General features: G+C 52.5%; 2 protein-coding genes across 8 annotated transcripts in view; both read right to left on the minus strand.

The window, feature by feature from the left end:
- Positions 1 to 1,744: 1,744 nt before the first annotated feature.
- Positions 1,745 to 5,161, minus strand: APOA1 (apolipoprotein A1). The gene is made up of 4 exons (XM_048827175.2): positions 4,940 to 5,161; positions 4,328 to 4,390; positions 3,541 to 3,694; positions 1,745 to 2,795 (listed from the first exon to the last, which is right to left on the minus strand). Exons 2-4 carry the CDS (start codon positions 4,368 to 4,370, stop codon positions 2,189 to 2,191), a joined length of 804 nt encoding a protein of 267 aa, XP_048683132.1. The 5' UTR covers positions 4,371 to 4,390; positions 4,940 to 5,161; the 3' UTR covers positions 1,745 to 2,188.
- A 3,980-nt stretch (positions 5,162 to 9,141) lies between these two features.
- The window catches only part of SIK3 (SIK family kinase 3), a 152,218-nt gene continuing 143,107 nt past the window's right edge, over positions 9,142 to 18,252 (minus strand). For 3 of the 7 annotated variants that reach the window (XM_048827167.2, XM_048827171.2, XM_075122252.1), the window contains 4 exons: positions 13,960 to 14,123; positions 13,099 to 13,270; positions 12,056 to 12,226; positions 9,142 to 11,259 (listed from right to left, as the gene is read on the minus strand). In XM_048827167.2, the coding sequence (XP_048683124.2) occupies positions 12,069 to 12,226; positions 13,099 to 13,270; positions 13,960 to 14,123 (494 nt within the window). In that variant the 3' untranslated portion in view covers positions 9,142 to 11,259; positions 12,056 to 12,068. Of the gene's footprint in view, positions 11,260 to 12,055; positions 12,227 to 13,098; positions 13,271 to 13,959; positions 16,359 to 18,252 lie in introns of those variants that run through there. The other 4 variants (XM_048827172.2, XM_048827168.2, XM_075122250.1 and 1 more) reach the window with 3 other exon arrangements.

The raw sequence follows: 18,252 nt of genomic DNA on the forward strand, positions 1-18,252 counted from the left end.
CGCCACCCCCCAGGCTGGGACTCAGGTGAGTGCTCTGGCTCCCAGTCCAGCCCTGACTTCAATCCTCCAGCTGTGCGCACACAGACGCCCATGCTTGGCACATCCCAACTCGCTGCATGGCAATGAACGAAGTCAGCATTAGGCCTTCCGGGCATGCCCCCTCCACCCTTTGTGGCACCTGCTTCTCTGGTACCTAGGAACCGCAGCTGTGTTTCTAGCGAAAGGACGACGGGGGATTGGGTGCTCGTTACCTAGTGGAAACCTGGCCCCAGGGGAAGATGCTGCTTTAACAATGGCAGCCTAGAATATGCTTTGAGGTAGAGAACAAAGCCACTGCTGTGGTTGGGGGCTCCTCACCCGAGACACAGGAAAGGGGGCTGGATTTTCAGAAATTGCTCAGGATCAGGCCCCTTCAAGGTGTCTGCAAATCTTGGGCCAGACCGCAGGGTGGCCGTTCTCCCAGCTAGCGTCAAGATGTGGGTTTGTCTAAACCTTCAGCAAGTGTAGGCGGGTGGGCGGTTATTGTACGCAGAACCCAGAGCTGTGCAATGCAGCCAACCCCCTCCCCTTGCAGACACACGCTGCTGCGCGGCAGACCCCCACAATGGACTTGTGGCCTGGCTCTGGCACCAGCAGGTTGAAAGCAGACGGAAACAAGGCCAACAGGGGGCATAAAGGCTCAGGCTACAGCCAGCACTGCAGGGCTGCCAGATGCTCTCTCAACAGCAGGGAGGAGAGCAGCGCACAGAGCCCTTCCGCTTTGCTACAGAGGGGGCAGCGGGCACCAGGGCCTGGCCTGACGCCCCATCTTGGTGCGATGCTGGGATGTGTGTGTTGGGGGGGGGGGGGTGAGGGCGCACACCCACACGCGCACACTAACCACCAAGATGGCTACAGGAGCATGAACACCTGAGTTTGCAGGACCCAGCTCACACCAAGCTAACCATCCCGCCTGGCTCAGCTCTGGTGAGGCCTCAGCTGGACGAATCAACCCTTTGTGCCTGACCCGCTCTGTTCCTAGCCAGCTCTGCTAACAGCCCTCAGCCCTGACCTGCTACGACAGCTCTGGACAACCCCTGTGACCAGCCAGGACCAGAGCCTGCCCCCGAGCTGCCAGCCCTGGCCGGCTGATGCTCCCCTCGGCAGCAGGTTTATAACAGCCCGGCTGAGGGCATCCCCTGCACTCCCTGCACAAGGGACAGGGCTGAGCCGGAGGGGCTCACTCCCCTGGGGAGCTACAATGGCCTCGCACGCCATGTCTGCTGCCCAGCTCACCGCAGCCCCACAGCCACGTCTCCCCCGGGGCTCCCAGAAGGCTCCGATTGGGCTGGGCTTTGCGCACAGACTCCTCAGCGGCTGGGTCTTGCGGGAAGGTGATTCCGATCAACGCCTCTTGGAAAGAGCCGCCCTGGGGCACCCCCCCCCCCGGCTCAGCTCAGGGTGCTCTGCAAGCCTACACTAGGATTGCTGGATTGCAGGAAAGTGAGCACCTGGGAGGGCTCCCCACAGGGTCCCCTCGCCCCCTCTCCCCTGCAGACCATTCCTCTTCCTGCCCCCCACCATCCCTCCTGGTCTGCACAGCCCTTCCCTTCAGTAACCTGCAGCCCATGGACCCCCATGAGTCCCCCTGGAGCTCCTATGTCTTCTCCGCCCCACAGGGCCCTCAGCCTCCCATTTGGTGCTCCCTGCCCCCCACAGTGCACTCTTGCCCCCCGGGAAATCCCCTGCAAACACAAGCTCCCAGTAACTTAAATCACTTTTATTTGACAAAACAAAGAAACAAGAATGAAGAATTCTGCGGGGTGGGTGCGTGGGGGGGAGGTTGGGGCAGGTGAGAGCCCCGAGCCTGGAACAGGGAGGAGAGCTCTGGGAAGGACATTCCCAGTGGACTGGCCTTTGCCCTGTGCTGGTTTCTACCCCAGCCCCCCCCACCCCCCAGCAGAGAGACCCTCGTTCGACAGCAATTGTGACTGACAATTACTCAGACAGTAAGTGACTGAGCCCCAAAGGGCCGAGACAGCTTGGCCCAGCGCTGGGGGCGCCCGGGGGGCAGGGGAAGGGGGAGGCGAGCACACCTGGTGCCTTCGCCCAGATGCGTATTAGCAGCAGTGGAATACAGGGCAGTGGCTGATCAGTTGGGGGTCATTGTGGGCTAGGGGAGGGGGTGTCAGTCCCTGGCCCGGTGCCACTAGTTGCCCTTGGCCAAGTTCTTTCGGAGGTTGTCCAGCAGGTTCAGGAAGCGGGTCTTGAGGCTCTCAGCATAGGGGGTCAGGCGCTCCTTGAAATCCTGCACGAGGGGCGTGACCTTCTCTCGGAAGGCAGTGAGGTGCTGGATCACCTTGGCCTGATACTCAGCAGCCTGGGGGATGCCCTTCTCCCGAATCTCCTGCAGCTTCTGGCTCAGCTTCTCGCGCAGCTCATCGCTGTAGGGGGTCAGGTTCTTGCGCAACTCCTCCACATGCCCACGCAGCCGGTCCCGGGCCTCCTCAGCCACGGGGGTCAGCTTCTGCTGCAGGACCTCCACCTTCTGCTTGGTCATCTCCTTCAGCTCCTCACTGATGGGGGTCAGCTTCTGACGATAGACCTCCAGCTCCTCCGTCCACTTCTTGTAGAACTGCTCCAGGAAGGGCTGGATCTTCTGTTTCACTTCCTCCATCTCCTTGGTTAGCTCCTTCCTCAGGGCCTCCGTGTCCTTCACCCACAGCCCCCAGGTCTCCTTGTAGTAGGGAGCCAGGTCCTCTTGCAGTTTTTGTGCCGCCACCGTCAGGGAGTCCAGGTTGTCAGCCAGCTTCAGGCTGCAGGGGAAGACAGCGGGGCCGGGGTTACACACCGCTGCACGGCCTCTCTCCTGGCAAAGCCCAGGGAGGCCCTGGGGATGCAGCCTTGTTCCCAGAAGGGATGGGACGGTACAGCCAGCAGATGGGCTGTGCTCCCAGCCACTGCCTTGTCATGGGCCTAACACTGGGAGCTGGGAACTCCTGCGTTCTAATCCCAGCTCTAACACTGACTCCCTCTGGCCAATCACCTCACCCCGCAGTTCCAGAAGGGTTCACACATTTTGGGTGCCCAGCTTGAGATGCCTGGGGCCTCAGAGTGGCTGACACCTCAGGTCTGGGTCAAGTCAATGGTAGATTTAACCTCTTCCATGCCTCAGTTTCCCCAGACAACCTGGGAACGACAAGGCTCACTCAGTTCTCTGGTGGTGGAAGGAGGGAGAGTGCTAGATCCACCACAAAGGTGAGGGGGGTCACAGCTGCCAGCTGCTGTGCAGTGCAGGCCACTGGGCACCCCACAGCGCCAGCAGGGACAAAGTCCCCCCTTAGCTCCAGGGGCAGGATCTGTGATCACCGTTAGCTGCTGAGTCCTAGGGCCTGACACACAGTTGAGAAGCTCCCATTGCAACCAGCAGAGGGCAGTGGCAGCACGTGGGAGACGGCTTCAGGGCCAGGGGCATCACAGCCTGCAAGTGTGTGGCACAAGGCTATAGGGCCTGGCGCTGACCTCCTAACAGCCTGCTCCTCCCCAGAGTCAGCTACTTACTCAAGCTGTTTGCCAACTGCAGAGGTCTCAAACTGGGCAATGGCTTCCTTGCCACTAGCCTTGACTGTCTCCAGGTAGACCTGGACCATGTCCTTGAAGCGATCCAGGGGTGTCTGGGGGTCCTCATGCTGCCAGAAGTGGCGGGCCTGAGTCCCTGCAAGGAAAGCACAAGAGGGCTCAGGACCAGCTCCCCAAATCCCACCCCGGAGACACTCACCACGCGGCACCTCCTGCCCAGATCAGTCCCTGGGCTGGAGCTGGAAGCTGCTTGTGTTACCAACTGCAGGCTTGGCAGACGGTGCCCCCTGGGCAGGAAGGGTTTCCTGGGGGAGCCTGGCTGGTTTTACATGTCTCTGGTTTGGGGAGGTTACAGGCTGGGTCCTTCAGCTGGGGCAGTGGACTTACCTGGCCCAGACCAGATTATAGCTCCTGGTTCCCAAACCTCAGCTCGCTGGCCCACCCTGCCCCTCTCTCCGACCCCTGAACATCCCCACGCTCTCCCACTGCTGCACACAGCCTCGTCTCTGCTCCCTGGCCTAGACAGGAGCCCGGAGGCTCTGGGTGCTGTTTTACTGCACCGACCGCTTTTAGAGTCACTCTAAGCTGGACGCCTTCTGCAGAGGCTGCTGGGCCTGGCCCCTTGCACAGCCAGGCACGCGGGCCTGCCCAGGGCTCTGACTTCTGGGGTACCGCATGCCCTGGGCTGAACACAGCTCCTCCGCCCTCCCTGCTCAGGGGTGTCTGGATTCACCCCGCCTTCGAGTTTTGTGCTGGTTTTTGGCCCTACCTGTGAGGAACACCAGGGCGAGGATCACAATGCCTGCTCTCATCTTCGGCTGTGTCTCTCAACCTGGGGAAGGCAAAAGCGTTTGGGGCTCAAGTGAACAAACAGAAACTGCTTAACAGAGCGAGGAGCTGCCAGTCGATGATTAATCACTGGAGGACGGTGACAATCTGGGACAAGCCTTGTTCCTTCTGTCACTATCCCTCAGGGGAGAGCCACTTACCCACCTGGCATTGCCCCATTCTGCCCCTGCCCATTTAAGGCAGCTCAGGGCTTTGCATCAGCCTGACTGGCGAGACCATGTAACAGAAGCCATTAGGTGCCTTTACAGCAGGGCGAGCAAGAGCCCAGACAGAGGCAATGGGTCAAGGGTTCATGATCTTTCTGCTTCCCAGTTATGCTGCTGCTGATTTAATTCTCCCAGGGTGGGGTGAGGCTATCCCCTCCCCTCCATCACCTCTCACAGCAGTTACGCTCAAGGGCAGGTTTAACCTCCCAGGACAGAGGGAGGCCGCACAGAGCAGGGCCAATGCTCCAAGACAGAGCAGGACTCCCCAGCTCTCCTCAGGAACAATTCCCAGCAAATCACACCCCTAGAAGGATTGAGGCACTTACCAGTTTCACTGCCTCCTGCTGCTGCTGCTGCTCCTCTTGAGTATGGCTTGTGTGTCCCCAGTGCTGTTATTTATACCGGAGAGGGGATTTATCCTGGAGATAAGCTCGGGAAAGCACTCCCAAGTTCTGATTATGTGGCGCTTAGAGTTCAAGGATCGAACACATCCCCGCTGTGGACGGGCGCGATCAAGGAGCAACTGCCTGGGAGGAGAGGCCAGAACAAACAGGCTCCTGCAGTGGGAGCCTCCAGACCAGCAAGGCTGTTTGTTTACTTCGGCTGACCCAGATTTTCCACCAGCCACATTGGGACCCCTCCCTACCCCTGGCCCTTCAGAAGCCCCTGAGATTCGATGGGAGCCAGTGAGCAAGATTTGCATCCTCAGGGATTCAGCCTTGTTTTCCCAGGACACCTCACGCCTGTGTGTTTTTCTTTTGAAACAATTAAATTTGCACTAGCCACCATGTGCCCCCCCATCCCAGCTCTAAAGTAACCACCTGCAGGTTGCCCCGGGTGCCTAGCGCAAATGGGAACCTGCCAGGCAGACAGCGCTCAGCCCTGTGGTGCTGTGTGCAATGGGGGGTGTAGGACCACAGGAATGGAGATGGGGCTCGAAGTCTGCAATACCAAATGCTCTAACCTCCCACTACCCTGCCACGGCCTCTGACAAACTCCCTCAATTCCCAGCCTTGGCAAGAGAATGGCTCAGCCCCGATGACCTCCAGAGCAGAGACCATCCTAAGCCAAGCCACCTACCTAAGCAATAACCTGAAGAACATGGGGCTCACCCGAGAGCGCTTCCCCTTTGGCCTGTATGGGGCCAGGGGACAAGAGGGCATCAGGCCAGGGAATCAACTCCGTTTTTGGGCCATTTAAACCGACAGGATTCCTCACAGCTGTAGCAGGAGGCAGCCCTACCTGTGGAGTGCCCCTTGGACAGCAGGACCCAGAATTCAACGGGCTGCAGGACGTGTAGTGTGGAGGTGGGGCAGCGAGGGGCTGTGTCAGCCCTGGGCAGCAACCTGGCAATTGGTGCAATTTGTCCGATTTGCTCTTCACAGACATGGGCATGAGCTGCTGGGATAATCCAGCAGCAGAGACAAAGAGCCAGAGAATTCACCCAAACTGCAACCAGGGGATGTGAACATGGGGCCAGCAAGTGCTCCTGCTGAAAGACACCAGCATGCTCTGGACTTACTGCACCAGTTGCTTCACCATCACACATGGCTGGTCCAGCTAGCTCCGGCTGCTCTGGTCTGGCTCAGAGAGAAACGGCATTGGGACAGGGCGGAGCTGGGTCACTCAGGGCAGGAGCTGCCCCAGACAGATAATTAACAGGCACCTGCTGGTCTCCAGCCACACCGGTGCTGGGGCTGCTCTGGGACAAGTCAGTCCCTTTCCCCCGGCCCAGTCAGACTTCCCTGGTGGAGTTTTGGACACTGTTTTCAGTCCTAAGGCCTTTCTTTATTCCTACCCTGTAGACCTCATTCCCCCTCCAGCTGTGAGCACCCATCCAGCAGTCCAGGCAGGCTCCGGCGGATCGCTCTTGGCAAGGCCTGGCTGGGGCAGGAAGGGATTTTGGTGATTCACCAAGTGACTTCCTTCCACCAGCACAGCGACACGGTGGAACAGGGGGGCCGTCCTGTCAGGAGAGGACACCAAGGAGTTGTTACAGCCCACAGGAATAGACCCCAGTGTCCTGGCAACAACTCCACAGTGGGCCATTACATCCCAAATCACTGAACTCCCCCTGCAGTTTCTGCTGTATATGTAATTCCCTTCTCCTTCCATGAGGGGGGTCCTATTGCTGGTACCAAGCAGGTGCCTTGCTCCACTCCCCAGGTGGTTCCTTTTCAGTTCTGGATTAAATCTCTCTGCCCAGGGCACTGGACTCACTGAGATGCCATTTAACTGGCAGCTTGTTCTGTTTCTTCACACTCTGGCTTGGAAGTGAGACTAGGGGGTACAGGAGACACAGGTAGGATGGATGGATACCGCCCCCTACTGAAGCTGTGACAGAGTAGAGCGATCACAGGTGAGTTCAAGGGGGGGAGGGGGAAGAGCAACAACAGAGGTATAGTTTGGTCCTGCTGGGATAGGACAAGCAGCCCCCAGGATTGACTTTGTCATGAACAGAAACTGGGGAGAGAAAGCACGTGATAATGGAGGGAGCGCAGAGGAAAAAGCAGCAGTGACCCCCATCACAAGCTTAAAGGTCTGGTGTCACCGAGTCCCTGGGCGATGCTCTAGAACTGCTCCCCATGAAGCCAGCCAGGACTCTGGGGAAGTCTCCTTTCTGTGAGCAGCCTGTCTGCAGGACACACAGCTCACACAGCTTCCACCTTCCTGGGTCTGACCTCAGAGCATTCAGCATCCTCTGCCCCTCTGTGCGCTTCCCACAGCGAGTCCGCCCAGGCGGGGCTCCTGGGGAAGCCAGAGGGTCCTGCCCCACAACTCCGCAGTCAGACATGACTTTCAGCCAGCCAGTAAAATAGAAGGATTATTAGACGATAGGAACATGGTCTAAAACAGAGCTTGTAGGTGCAGAGAACAGGACCCCTCAGCTGGGTCCATTTTGGGGGGCAGTGAGCCAGACAAGCACGTCTGCCCTTCACTCCATGTCCCCAGCCAGCCCCAAACTGAAACTCCCTCCAGCCCCTCCTCCTCTTGCTTTCCCCTTTCCCGGGCCAGGAGGTCACCTGATTCCTTTGTTCTCCAACCCTTTAGCTCTCACCTTGCAGGGGGGAAGGGCGCAGGCCATCAGTTGCCAGGAAACAGGGTGTCGGCCATTCTCTGTGTCCAGACCCCTGCACATACCTGCCCTCTAGGGCTCTGCAATGATCATACACCCTTACCCCACCACCTAGATACTTAAGAACTGCATAGGGGAAACTGAGGCACCCCCACACTATTCAGAGGAAACATTAAGAACAGTCCCGCTTCATCACATCTGGTCAATATCAATAAGCCACTAAAAGGGTGAGAACCTGATGGATTTACTGTAGTTCTAACAGGAAAACAGGGACGGGGTCAAGGATCACAGCAGCCTTAACTTGAAGCACACACTTAAGTGCTTTGCAGAGCCCCGGCCTTACACTCTGCATTGCAAACCCTGAATAGGAGTTGCACAGTTCTGCCGTGAGAGTATCTGAATGAAACCTGGCACCTGGACTTTCACCTCTGCTGAGGTCCCCAGAGCAGTAGGGACTCATTTGCATGCACAGCAGGTGCTTAGACACAGTGAGTGATTTTACAGATCCACAATGTGAGCTTTAGACAGGGCACCATCAATTCCCATCAACTCGGAATCCCTTTGCTTTAGGCTGTATCTTCTCTGCGGGGCCAGGGCGGGTAAATGAGAGATTTCAGAGAAAAGATCAGAGTACAATTACCAGGAACCTGAAGGCACTATAAAATTCAGGCACTTCTTCATTTAATCATCTGAAGCTGGGATAAATTGGCCAGGGAGACAGAACATGCAAATCCTGCCCATATCTTCTGAGTAAGTTTATTATTAACAAAGCAGATAAAATCTCATACCAGAAGCCATTGAGCTTCTTAAGTGAGGTCTGTGCTGCCTTTTAAAACAACTGGCTACATGTGGATGCACAATGAAGTCGATCCATTGACAGTCGATGTATCAAAGGTCACCTAACCTAGGGAAGTGCTTGTCCATTTGGAAAGAATGGGCAAAGACCGCAAAGACCTTCCCACTCCCCAACAGCCTCTGGCATTTCCTATGCCCAGCCCCTGACCACACGCCTTCCAGCAATGTGTTAGTACAGTGATTTCCAACCTTTTTTCATTTGCGGACCCCTAAAAAATGTTGAATGGAGGTGCGGAGCCGTCTGGAAATCTTAGGCACAGTCTGCAGACCAAAGGTTGAAAACCACTGTGTTGGTAAGTTTCATTCTGAGGTGTTCAGCTCAGGTGGTGCTCAGCAGGTCAAGGGAGTCTGTTTCCACATGTTATGCAGGAGCCCCCATTCTGTCCATTTCAGCTTTGAAAAGTCAGATCACCACCGGCAAGGGTGATTTCATATAGCAGGCTGGATAACAGACCGAAACATGCAGCAACTGGAGAGCAGCCAAACCTGGCACACTGCAGCTTTCAACTTCTGGGACGCTATTCAGAGAATCCAAGTTGGGCTGGCTTCTCCTTTGCATCAGATATTGAGCAACAACACAAACAAGAGATCACAAGATCATAATCATGATTTTATTTGTCATGATCCCATTGTCCAACTAAGTTACTAGTTGCAAGTGACCCACAAAAAAATGGACTAAAGATTTACTGAAAGTTGTTTGTTTTTAGTCCAGCATAAACGAGGAAGAAAAAATACTTCGGACATTTCCAAAAAACAGAAATAATAGCAAAGTATATTAATATACATTCAACATATACTGCGCGTATTGATTACTACAATACAAAGCAATGATAAAAAAGTGTGATACGGCGAAATGGCACGGTTAAGCAAGTCCTTGCTTTTCTTTTGGATGGCTACTGTAGGGCGGCTGTCAACTCTCCCAGAAATACGTCATGTAAACAAAAGGAAAACAAATCAAAGATACAGAGCAATGTCAAAAAGCCTTTCAGTGTTTCTTGGTACCCTCTCACTTAAGTCCGGCAAGCCCTGTCTGGGTCCCCCACCCCCCCAACACACACCACCTATTTTACATGTTAAAGAAATGTAACTTGACAACTACACACCAATAAAACCAGAGTGACATTAGGCTTTCTAGAAACATTAACCTGGGAGATACTGTTTGTCAGCTGCAGATTTCTTCTCTCCCCTCCCCTCTCCTTTTCTTCTAATTGCAGGTCCATTTATGACAATTGCTGGGGGACTTTGGGGAAGAGATGGTAATAGCAAATTAACCTTTGCCATGCTGGTCTCACACTTCCTTCTGTGCAAATTCAGGAGGGTTGGACTGATTTTTCCTTTATTTAAAAAAAATTCCCCCAAAAGTGTCAATAATAGGAATTTTCAGTTGTAGCTTTTAAAGTTCCAAAGGCAACGATGACACAAAATACTCCCTTAGCCCCAACCACTGGAGGGGGCATTGGTTTCTATCAGTCAAGGGAAGAAATGGAAAAGAATGACAAAGAAGAGATCTATGCATGTCTGAATTTGTATAAAGGAGAACATCACTTCTGCCACTGGCACAAGAGGAAAAAAAACAGTCACAATTACAATGTCATTAAAAAGAAATAAAATACTTTGAACAAAAGGTGCAAGTCACAATTCAAATAGAACAGAATCTAGTTAAAAATTTCTCTCAAACAGAAATTCCTTTTGTCTTTTATTAATAATAATAATAATAACAACAACAACAATAATAAAAACAACAACATTTACCATAAAACAATTCCTACATGATCAGGAGGAAAAGCTAGAAAGACAAAGGGAAACAACTTGTCTTCTTTACTTTAAACTGAAAAAAAAAAAAAAAAAAAAAAAGGGTCGTACATGGGTTTGAAAGGAAAAGGTATTAAAAAAGGAGGAGGAGGGGGAAATGATCCTTTTAGCACAATGACCAAAAATAGAGAAAAAGAAAAGCAGACAAAGATGAGAGAGACAAAGCGTACTGCACCACCGGAAGAACCAGTGGGGTCGGGGACGCAAGCTGCTCCGCAGGTCAGATGGGGGTGGGTTGGACAGGCTGGCATCGTGGTAAGGGAGACTGGAGTTGCTCTTGCCCCAGAGTAGCTCTGGCCCCGCTATGGAAATAAAACTACAGTGTGGCCTTCTTCTGCCCCTGGGGCTGGGCTTCTGGGGCATGGTGTGTGCTGGAACTCCGGAAAAACGACTCTGGTTTTGGACTTGGTTTTCAGGAGCTCTGCTTATTGCTTGCCAAAGGACAGAGCTTCAAATTCCCTCCCTGCCCCTTGCTTCCCCTATTCAGGCAGGCTCCTGGAAGGCATTTGTCCCATGCTCTCCTACTTGTCCCCAGAAAAAGATGATGTTGGACAGTCTTAAGAGCAGAGTTGGATGAAGGGGAGAACGCCTGAGTCTGCACCATCCATGATGGCCTGGACCTTCGCATTTAAATCCCCTCCAAACCAAATGCAAAACTCAAGTTCCATCAATCCTTTCACACAGGGTGTAGGACTCGGGTTCTCTGGTTAGCTCTGTGATAGCTGGAGTTACAGGCAAATATGGCAAAAACGAAAGAAACCAAAAGAATGACACACTGAGGAACTGATTATGAGGAAAAGAGCCATGATATTTCAGTGAGAAATACTATGGCGATTTGGCGCAATGCTGCTAGATACTGTTGGTTTAAAATGGACCTTTTCATTTCAAAGCTGTACACAAAACCTGGAAAAAAGAGACAGAGAGAGAGAGGGAGGAGAGAAGAGAAGAGAAGGGGTGTTAAAGGCCAGGACAAGAGACAGACATTTCTCCTTAAACATCCCTCTGCCCGCCCCATGCTCCAGCCTGACAAAGCCGGCTACGTGCCCCAAGTGCTCATGCTGCCAATGCCACAAGGGGCTTGAAAGAAAAGGGAGACGTGCACAAGGAGGGGCTGCGTGCCCCATGGAGGTGTGCCCACTGCTCCATGTAGCTGACAGGATCACGCAAGTCCACAGACTACCATCTTCAGGTGCCATGTCCTTCTACCAACAGCAGCAGCGGCTCCTGAAAGCTGCCCCTCCACAGAAAGGGGACGAGCCAGAGAGGCCTGAGTCACTGTACAGCTGTTCAGAGAGCTGCCTCCTGGCTCCCCCCGTCTGGAGTCCACTCTCCCCACACACACCACCGTACAGATGGGAAACATTGCTGCTCGGGCTTGTTCTTGCACCAGCAGCCAAGTCCTTCCCTCGCCAATCCCTGCACTCCCACCCAGAGACTCTACAAAGCAGAAGCGGCGAGTAGCTACTGAAGGTCACCAGCAGCAAGTTTACGAGGGCGGCACTGTCCGCAGTGCAAACAACTGACCTCTGGAAGCTCAGCAAGGACATCCTCTATCTTAAACTTCATTCTCAGACCCACAGCTAAGGGAGGGGCAAGGAGTTGTCTAGGGAGATCTAGCCCATGGGCTACTGGTACTGAAGATCTACCCTAGAGGCAGAAAAGGGAAGATCTGAACTTACAGAAACAGAAAAATACTCACTCCCTCCTTCCTGCTACACCCCAGCCTGCTCCATCCCAAAGGGCACCTCCGGGTGCTTGTAGCTCAGGAGGACGTCTGTAATACACGTAGATGGATAACAAGAGGTGTTTAAATGCTGGCTGCCATCAGCTAGATTTGGATGCTCTTGACCTTCCAAACTTTCCCCACAGTCTGCAAGACCAAAGAGTAACATCAGAGTTTGTAGGCGAATGGGAGAAATCTCTCACTGCTACTTGGGACACTGGAGTCTACCAAGGGCCCAGGAGAGCAAAGTTGATTGAAGCTTCTGGCAGAGGGCTCAGGCAGGCCTGAGGTGCTGAGTGTGGGTCAGGGCTGGCATGCAGGGTTGTCCCTCATTTTAACAGAAAGTCGTTGCAGTGAGCATGACACAAATCCAGGACTTTGCCGATGTCACAACTACCTAAGAAGTCACACTGTGCTTTATGTGCTACAGCCCAGCTGTCTCCCTGCTGCTCAGAGAGTACGGGAGAGATGACAACAGACCTTGAGAAGAATGGAGACGAGAAGCGTGTGTGGAAATTTACCTGGAAAGGATTCCAGCCAGTAGTGTGTGCTTCACAGGAATCCAAGACAAGCGTCACTATACACGGAAGCCACTATGTGCTTGAAACTGCAGCACAACCCAGAATGACAAGCGTCTGTAAGGGCTGCACCAGAAATAAGCACCAGCACATGCTCGGTGGGGAGGTTGGTAACAGTGCCTAGAGTCAATCAGTGCAAGCTTTCGACACACAAAAGGCCAATACACCTCAACTCTGACCTGCAACTCCTCCTGATCTTTCAGCCTCCACAGCTCTGCCAATGCAGATCTATTATTCCAGCCCTTGGCCACGCTTAAACAGAGAATGCCAACTGTACCGTACTCGACAGTATTACAACGTGCCTAGTACACTGCTGGCTCCATGCACAGGAATACCACCAAGGGAAGTGACTCTGTGGTGTGGACCCATATCTGATAGACCAGGATGACACAAATCAGCGTCGCTTCTGACCTAAACCAGATTGCAGCAGAATTCAATCACCTCTGAAAGATGCCTTTTCAGCCCCAGGGAAGTCCTTACCCTCGCTCTCCCTGGCATGTAGCTGCTGGCTGGCCATGAGCGATGACTGGCTGAGTACTGCATCAGACATCCGAGCAGAGCTTAGTGCTTTTCCAGCCATTAAACTCATTCCAGGCAAGTTATCCAACTGGACCTGAGGAGACGGCAGAAGGAGACAGAGTCACACCCCAGGGCTCCCCCAGGATGAAAGGAGACAGTCACAAGTGCACATTTTCTTCCAGCACCCTAGTAAGTTATAAGGAGAGTTAACCCAGGGCTTTACTATGCCAGAACTGCTTCAAATCCCCAAAGGGCTGACGTACCCGTACGCAGTGCAGCTGTCCTTGCGCTGATCTCTCAATGGCTGAGACCGCACTGCTAGGTTGTTCACCAATATTGCCTGGCTGGAAGTTTGGTTCTTTTGCAGATTATAAGACACTCCGGGCTGTATTCATCCCTGCTTTAACTCAAATGTTTTCAGCAGAGGCACCCTAGGGTGCACTTGACCCTGCAGGAAAATTTCATATGGACTTGGGTGTATGTGGGTAAACCGGGCAATGCTTGTTTAGCCACAGGTAGGAGATTTCACTTTTGGGTTGGTCTCTGCTAAAAGCACTTGAAACACTGCACGGTACACAACGGACATGCAGTTGAGATGTTCCAAAGGCAGAGGGGGAAGCATTGCTCTGCACAGCACTGGATTCCAAGTTAGCCCCACAGGGTTACAAGCGGGTCTGTATTTGGCTAGTGAATGGCTTATTTGCTCAGCCCTAGAACGCACACTTCATAGTAAGTTTTACACAGTACATAAGGCCTGGCAGCCATGAACCTTCTCAAACCTACATAGGCATCATCGCTGTTCTGTATGGTGTGATGTCTCTGCAGAGTCCTGGGTCTGTGGTGTTCAATGGAAGCTGGTCTTGCAGAATAACCCAATCCATTATGACTGGGCATCTCCATAGCTTGTCCTGGAGAACTTCTGTCCATACAATTCCCTACAATGGATTCTTGGGAGTTAGACAAAAGAGAAAGGGGATTAGTATAAAGAAGCCAGCGGTTTCCTGAGTGGTACAGAACATGGAGTAACTGCCTTAATGCAGAACTCTGGCAGGATCTCAGAAGTCAGGGGGGATGAATTAATCCATTAGCCAATGAGGACTGTGCAAAAAGGATATCAACTGGACATATATTTCTTGTTCCTGACTGAGAAGCACAGATTTGTTTTTCCTTGACTCCAAAGACCATGTCTGGGCTGCTCTATTCAAGAGGCTCTCGCGACCAGCTCGACTATTGATCCCAGTCACAGCTCGCAGCAGACCGGAATCACTTCAAGAGAACTCAGAAGGAAGACAGCACAATTTCTGTCTCAATCAGATACATAATATTTGAGGAGAAAGAAACGTTATCACAATGCCGGGAGACACCCACAAAACCTCGTTCCTGTCCAGTACTAAGACAGCCTGTTGCTCCCACTTATTTGAATGGGTCAGATGCTCCAAAAGAGACCACTCCAGAAAGAGATGCTTATGATTTCCATATAATGAAGGTCCCAGAAGGGCCATTCTGCATAACCTTGGCAAAGGGAGTTACCGATACTAAATCTGTATCAAACCGCTGCTCCTTGCCCTTTTCAAACATGTTTGTAGAAAGCTGAATATCTGGGCAAGTTCCTGCCTGGCAAAGTCCATCCGTACCCTGCTGCAGGAGCTGCTGTGTCTGAGGGCAAAAGTTACATTTATATTAAGCAAAAACTCATGTTACTAAAGGTCGCATCGGACTCTGAATGAACGAGGAAGCCTGGAAGCCTATCCTCGCTCACTTCTGTCACACACTGAGCAGACTGTTCCACCTTCCAGCCCTCTCTTTTTCTGAGGCAGGCAGAACAAGCCAGCTGCTCATTACACAAGCTTTACAGCTCTGGGGGCCTGATACCTGGTGAAATCATGGGGATCAGTGATGTTGAAAGGGGAGCATCCACCTGTCAGATCATCAAGCGAATCTGCTGCAAAGGCAGGATACACAACCTCTGGTGGGGGCCTACCAGGCATTCAGCTGATGTCTATCCAGGCCACTGCGCGGCACCACACAGCACCATGAAGAGGCCCTGGTTCGGTTCTCCTGCTCTCCAGACCACCAGGTGTTGGGAATACTCAGGGACAACGTGACAACTCACGGGTCAGAGGAAAGGACCAAGCACAACTCTGGAGCTGCACTGAGTAGCTCCTCCATGTCTCCTTGGGCACAAGGACGGCTGACTCAGGGCTACAGAGCTCCTACCTCCTTGCCTGGGGGAAACGGAGCTGGTGGTGCTGCGAGGCGCCGCACTGCTTTGGAGAGGCCCTTTCCAGAGTCAGTACTGGACACTCGGGGACAAATCCAACCTGGGCGTGACACTGTTGGTGCCTATGGAGTTACACCAGGCATAGCTGTGGTCTCTTTGCTTTGGCAAGATGTCATGCCTGGCAGTTATCGTAAATGGCCCTGCTCCCAACAAAGCCTTTAGCAGAACATCCATTCGTTTCAGTGCCATCCGGACTGGGCCCCAAACTGTACTGCCCCAGGAAACTAACACAATTCAGGCATGTGGGGGGACCTGCACCTGTCCTAAGGAATATCCCACATTTTAGCAAAAGCAACAATGGGGCCTCCCCATTCCCAGTAGAGAACATGTGTGTCTCACTCTGCAGCCAAACAGCCCTTCAGAGTCTGGGATTCCTGCTCAGCGAATGGGTCTAGACTCCAGGTCCCTCTGCATGAACACGTCTTGGCTCTCACAGACGAGTTGTAGCCTTTCATCACTAGGTACAGAATCTGGGTTCACATCTCCCTCCGCATGAAGAATGGGGTTTGGCAGCCTCTTGTGCCAGCACTCCCTTGCCCACAGTCCAATCCGATCTAAACGGGCATTATCCATGATCAAACCAGCTTGTGACTAAGCTGGCAGAGACAAGTGTTGCATGTGGATCAACTTGACTGTCTAGCCGTACTATTCCTCAGCAATGCCAGTTCACTAGCCCCTCCAGTGTATCGCCTCCCCGCTCACTTGGCCTCCCCGGTGTTTTGGGGGCAGGGAGGGAGGGAGTTGAAATGCACTGATCATGCTGCTTTATATCACAATTACATGGTACTTCACCATGCTGTGGTGTTATGAGAGCAGATTTTGCAATAATACAAGACTGGGTCTTGGCTTTGCCTCCCTCTGCACGGCCACAAGGTTAAGTTCAGTTACAAGTCTCACTTTCCTGGAAAAACAAAACAAAACTTGAGTTACCCTGGAAAACAAACGGTTGGAACGAGGCAGTGAGAAAGAACTGCCACCCACCCACAGCTCTGGCTGCTGTTCAAACTGTGGGAGCGGTTGCCTGAGTGGGCAGCTCACAAGAGCCTGCAGCTATCAGCAACCAACCTGTAAGGGCTGCACAAAGAACGTCAGTACAATTCTGGAGCAAGAGAGGAGCACAGTTAGCAGCCCGTGAAGCCCAGTAGCCCGCCTCCACTAGGGCAGCCCATACACCTGAGGCTCCAGGGAAGGGAGGAGTTCCCTTCTATACAAACCGCACACGGAGCAAGAAAACCATTTAGCACTTGCAGCTGCCACTGCTGTCAGCACTTCTCATGCTTAGGCCCAGATTACACAGAGCCTGGGAGGCTCACATTTGTATCCACGTTTCATTGTAAACCCCAATCTGAATTCTTTCCGTCCCCCAGCAGCCACCTGAGCAGGGTAAAGCTCCATGGCAGGAGTCAGTTATCCACATGTGTGCAAGACAGACAGCTTGGTTTCCAATTCCCCGCATGGCTTTAACACAACACGGGAGACACAGCGGTGATTTATTCCTCCACCAAATTAGTGAGTAATCTCCAGGGCTACTGAAGGTGTTTTGGGGCTGGCACCCTGGGCTGGGCAGCGTTTCCAAAGCTGTACAGCATCTGGGGCACAGCGATGCCCCGCAAGCGAGTCACTGAATCCAAACCTAGTGGGCCGCAGCTGGTGGGACCCTTCATAAGGATTTAGGTGACAGGCAGCAGTAAGTGGTGGCATGCCCCAAAACGCTACGTAACGTCCCAACACACAATTACACTTCTGTCGGGCAAGTACGTGGACCAAAGTACTCACTGGGCACGCCAGAGAACTGTAACCAGGAACAGCATACTCCTCAGTTTATATACCGGCGTGCAAGTGACCAGGAAGTGGTTCATAATCTCTCAAGCAAAAATATCGACTCTATTGTTTCCACAATACATTTTCCTCTTAAGGGAAATTACAATTTAAAACCCATTCAAACAACATTGTGAATGTAGCTAGGGGAGCTCAAAGACAAAGTCTAACCTTTTGGGTGAGGCGGGGCGGGGGGGTTGGGAGGAGAAAAAAATTATTCAAGAGAAACCATCATACAGTTACACTTGTTTGGGTTTAAATACCCCCCGGCCATACTCCCCCAGTTGATCTTCAGGGGCGCGTGCACAGAGCTGCTGATAACATTGGAGTTGTTTTGTATGCAGCTGATTGGAAGTGAACTCTTTAGTGCTATTTACATTGAGGTTTTATTTCATTTAATTTGTACATAAGAGTGCTTGGGTCACTTAAATGGCAGCTCAATTGGAGCGGGAAGAGTGTAGGCTAGATTCCAACTGGGTTATTAAACACAAGGAGGAAAATAAAGGTCAGGGTAGCTACACCTTTGAGTACAATCTACTACAGTAACACTCCAAACAGCCACATGCGCACTCCCTCCCTCTTTCAGAACAGCTTGCACAATTCATGGTAAATGTTGACTTCTCTTTACTCATTTACAAAGTCTTGCAGTCTAAAGTCCTACTCTCCTGTGTATCATGATATTAACAGAGCAATTAGCGGGGCACAAGCATGGCTTTTGGCTTGTTTAGTCATTCGCACCATTTTACATGGAGTTTATTTAGCTGTGTCAATAATAAAAATGACCCAGGTCAGTAAAATGAGGAACTCAAAAAAAGAGGAGTTTCCGGAGCCTGCTTGCACTCGGACAGCTCTCTCCTTTACCAGGGCCATGCCTGGAAACTGCAGCACAGCAGAAAAATGGAGGTCTGACAGGACCAGCGCGTTAGTGGTCTAAATCACCAAATGCACAGTGATGGCAGGCCACTCCTCGCCCTAGT

The sequence above is a fragment of the Caretta caretta genome, chromosome 22 (assembly GCF_965140235.1).
Source record: "Caretta caretta isolate rCarCar2 chromosome 22, rCarCar1.hap1, whole genome shotgun sequence".
NCBI classification, from domain to species: Eukaryota; Metazoa; Chordata; order Testudines; family Cheloniidae; genus Caretta; species Caretta caretta.

Bases quoted from the DNA above. Each gene is read 5' to 3' on its own strand.
- APOA1 (XM_048827175.2), bottom strand. From the start codon at position 4,370: ATGAGAGCAGGCATTGTGATCCTCGCCCTGGTGTTCCTCACAG. The intron at 3,695-4,327 runs GTAGGGCCAAAA...CTTTCCTTGCAG, and splicing joins CGCCCTGGTGTTCCTCACAG to GGACTCAGGCCCGCCACTTC. The intron at 2,796-3,540 runs GTAAGTAGCTGA...CTTCCCCTGCAG, and splicing joins GCAGTTGGCAAACAGCTTGA to CCTGAAGCTGGCTGACAACC.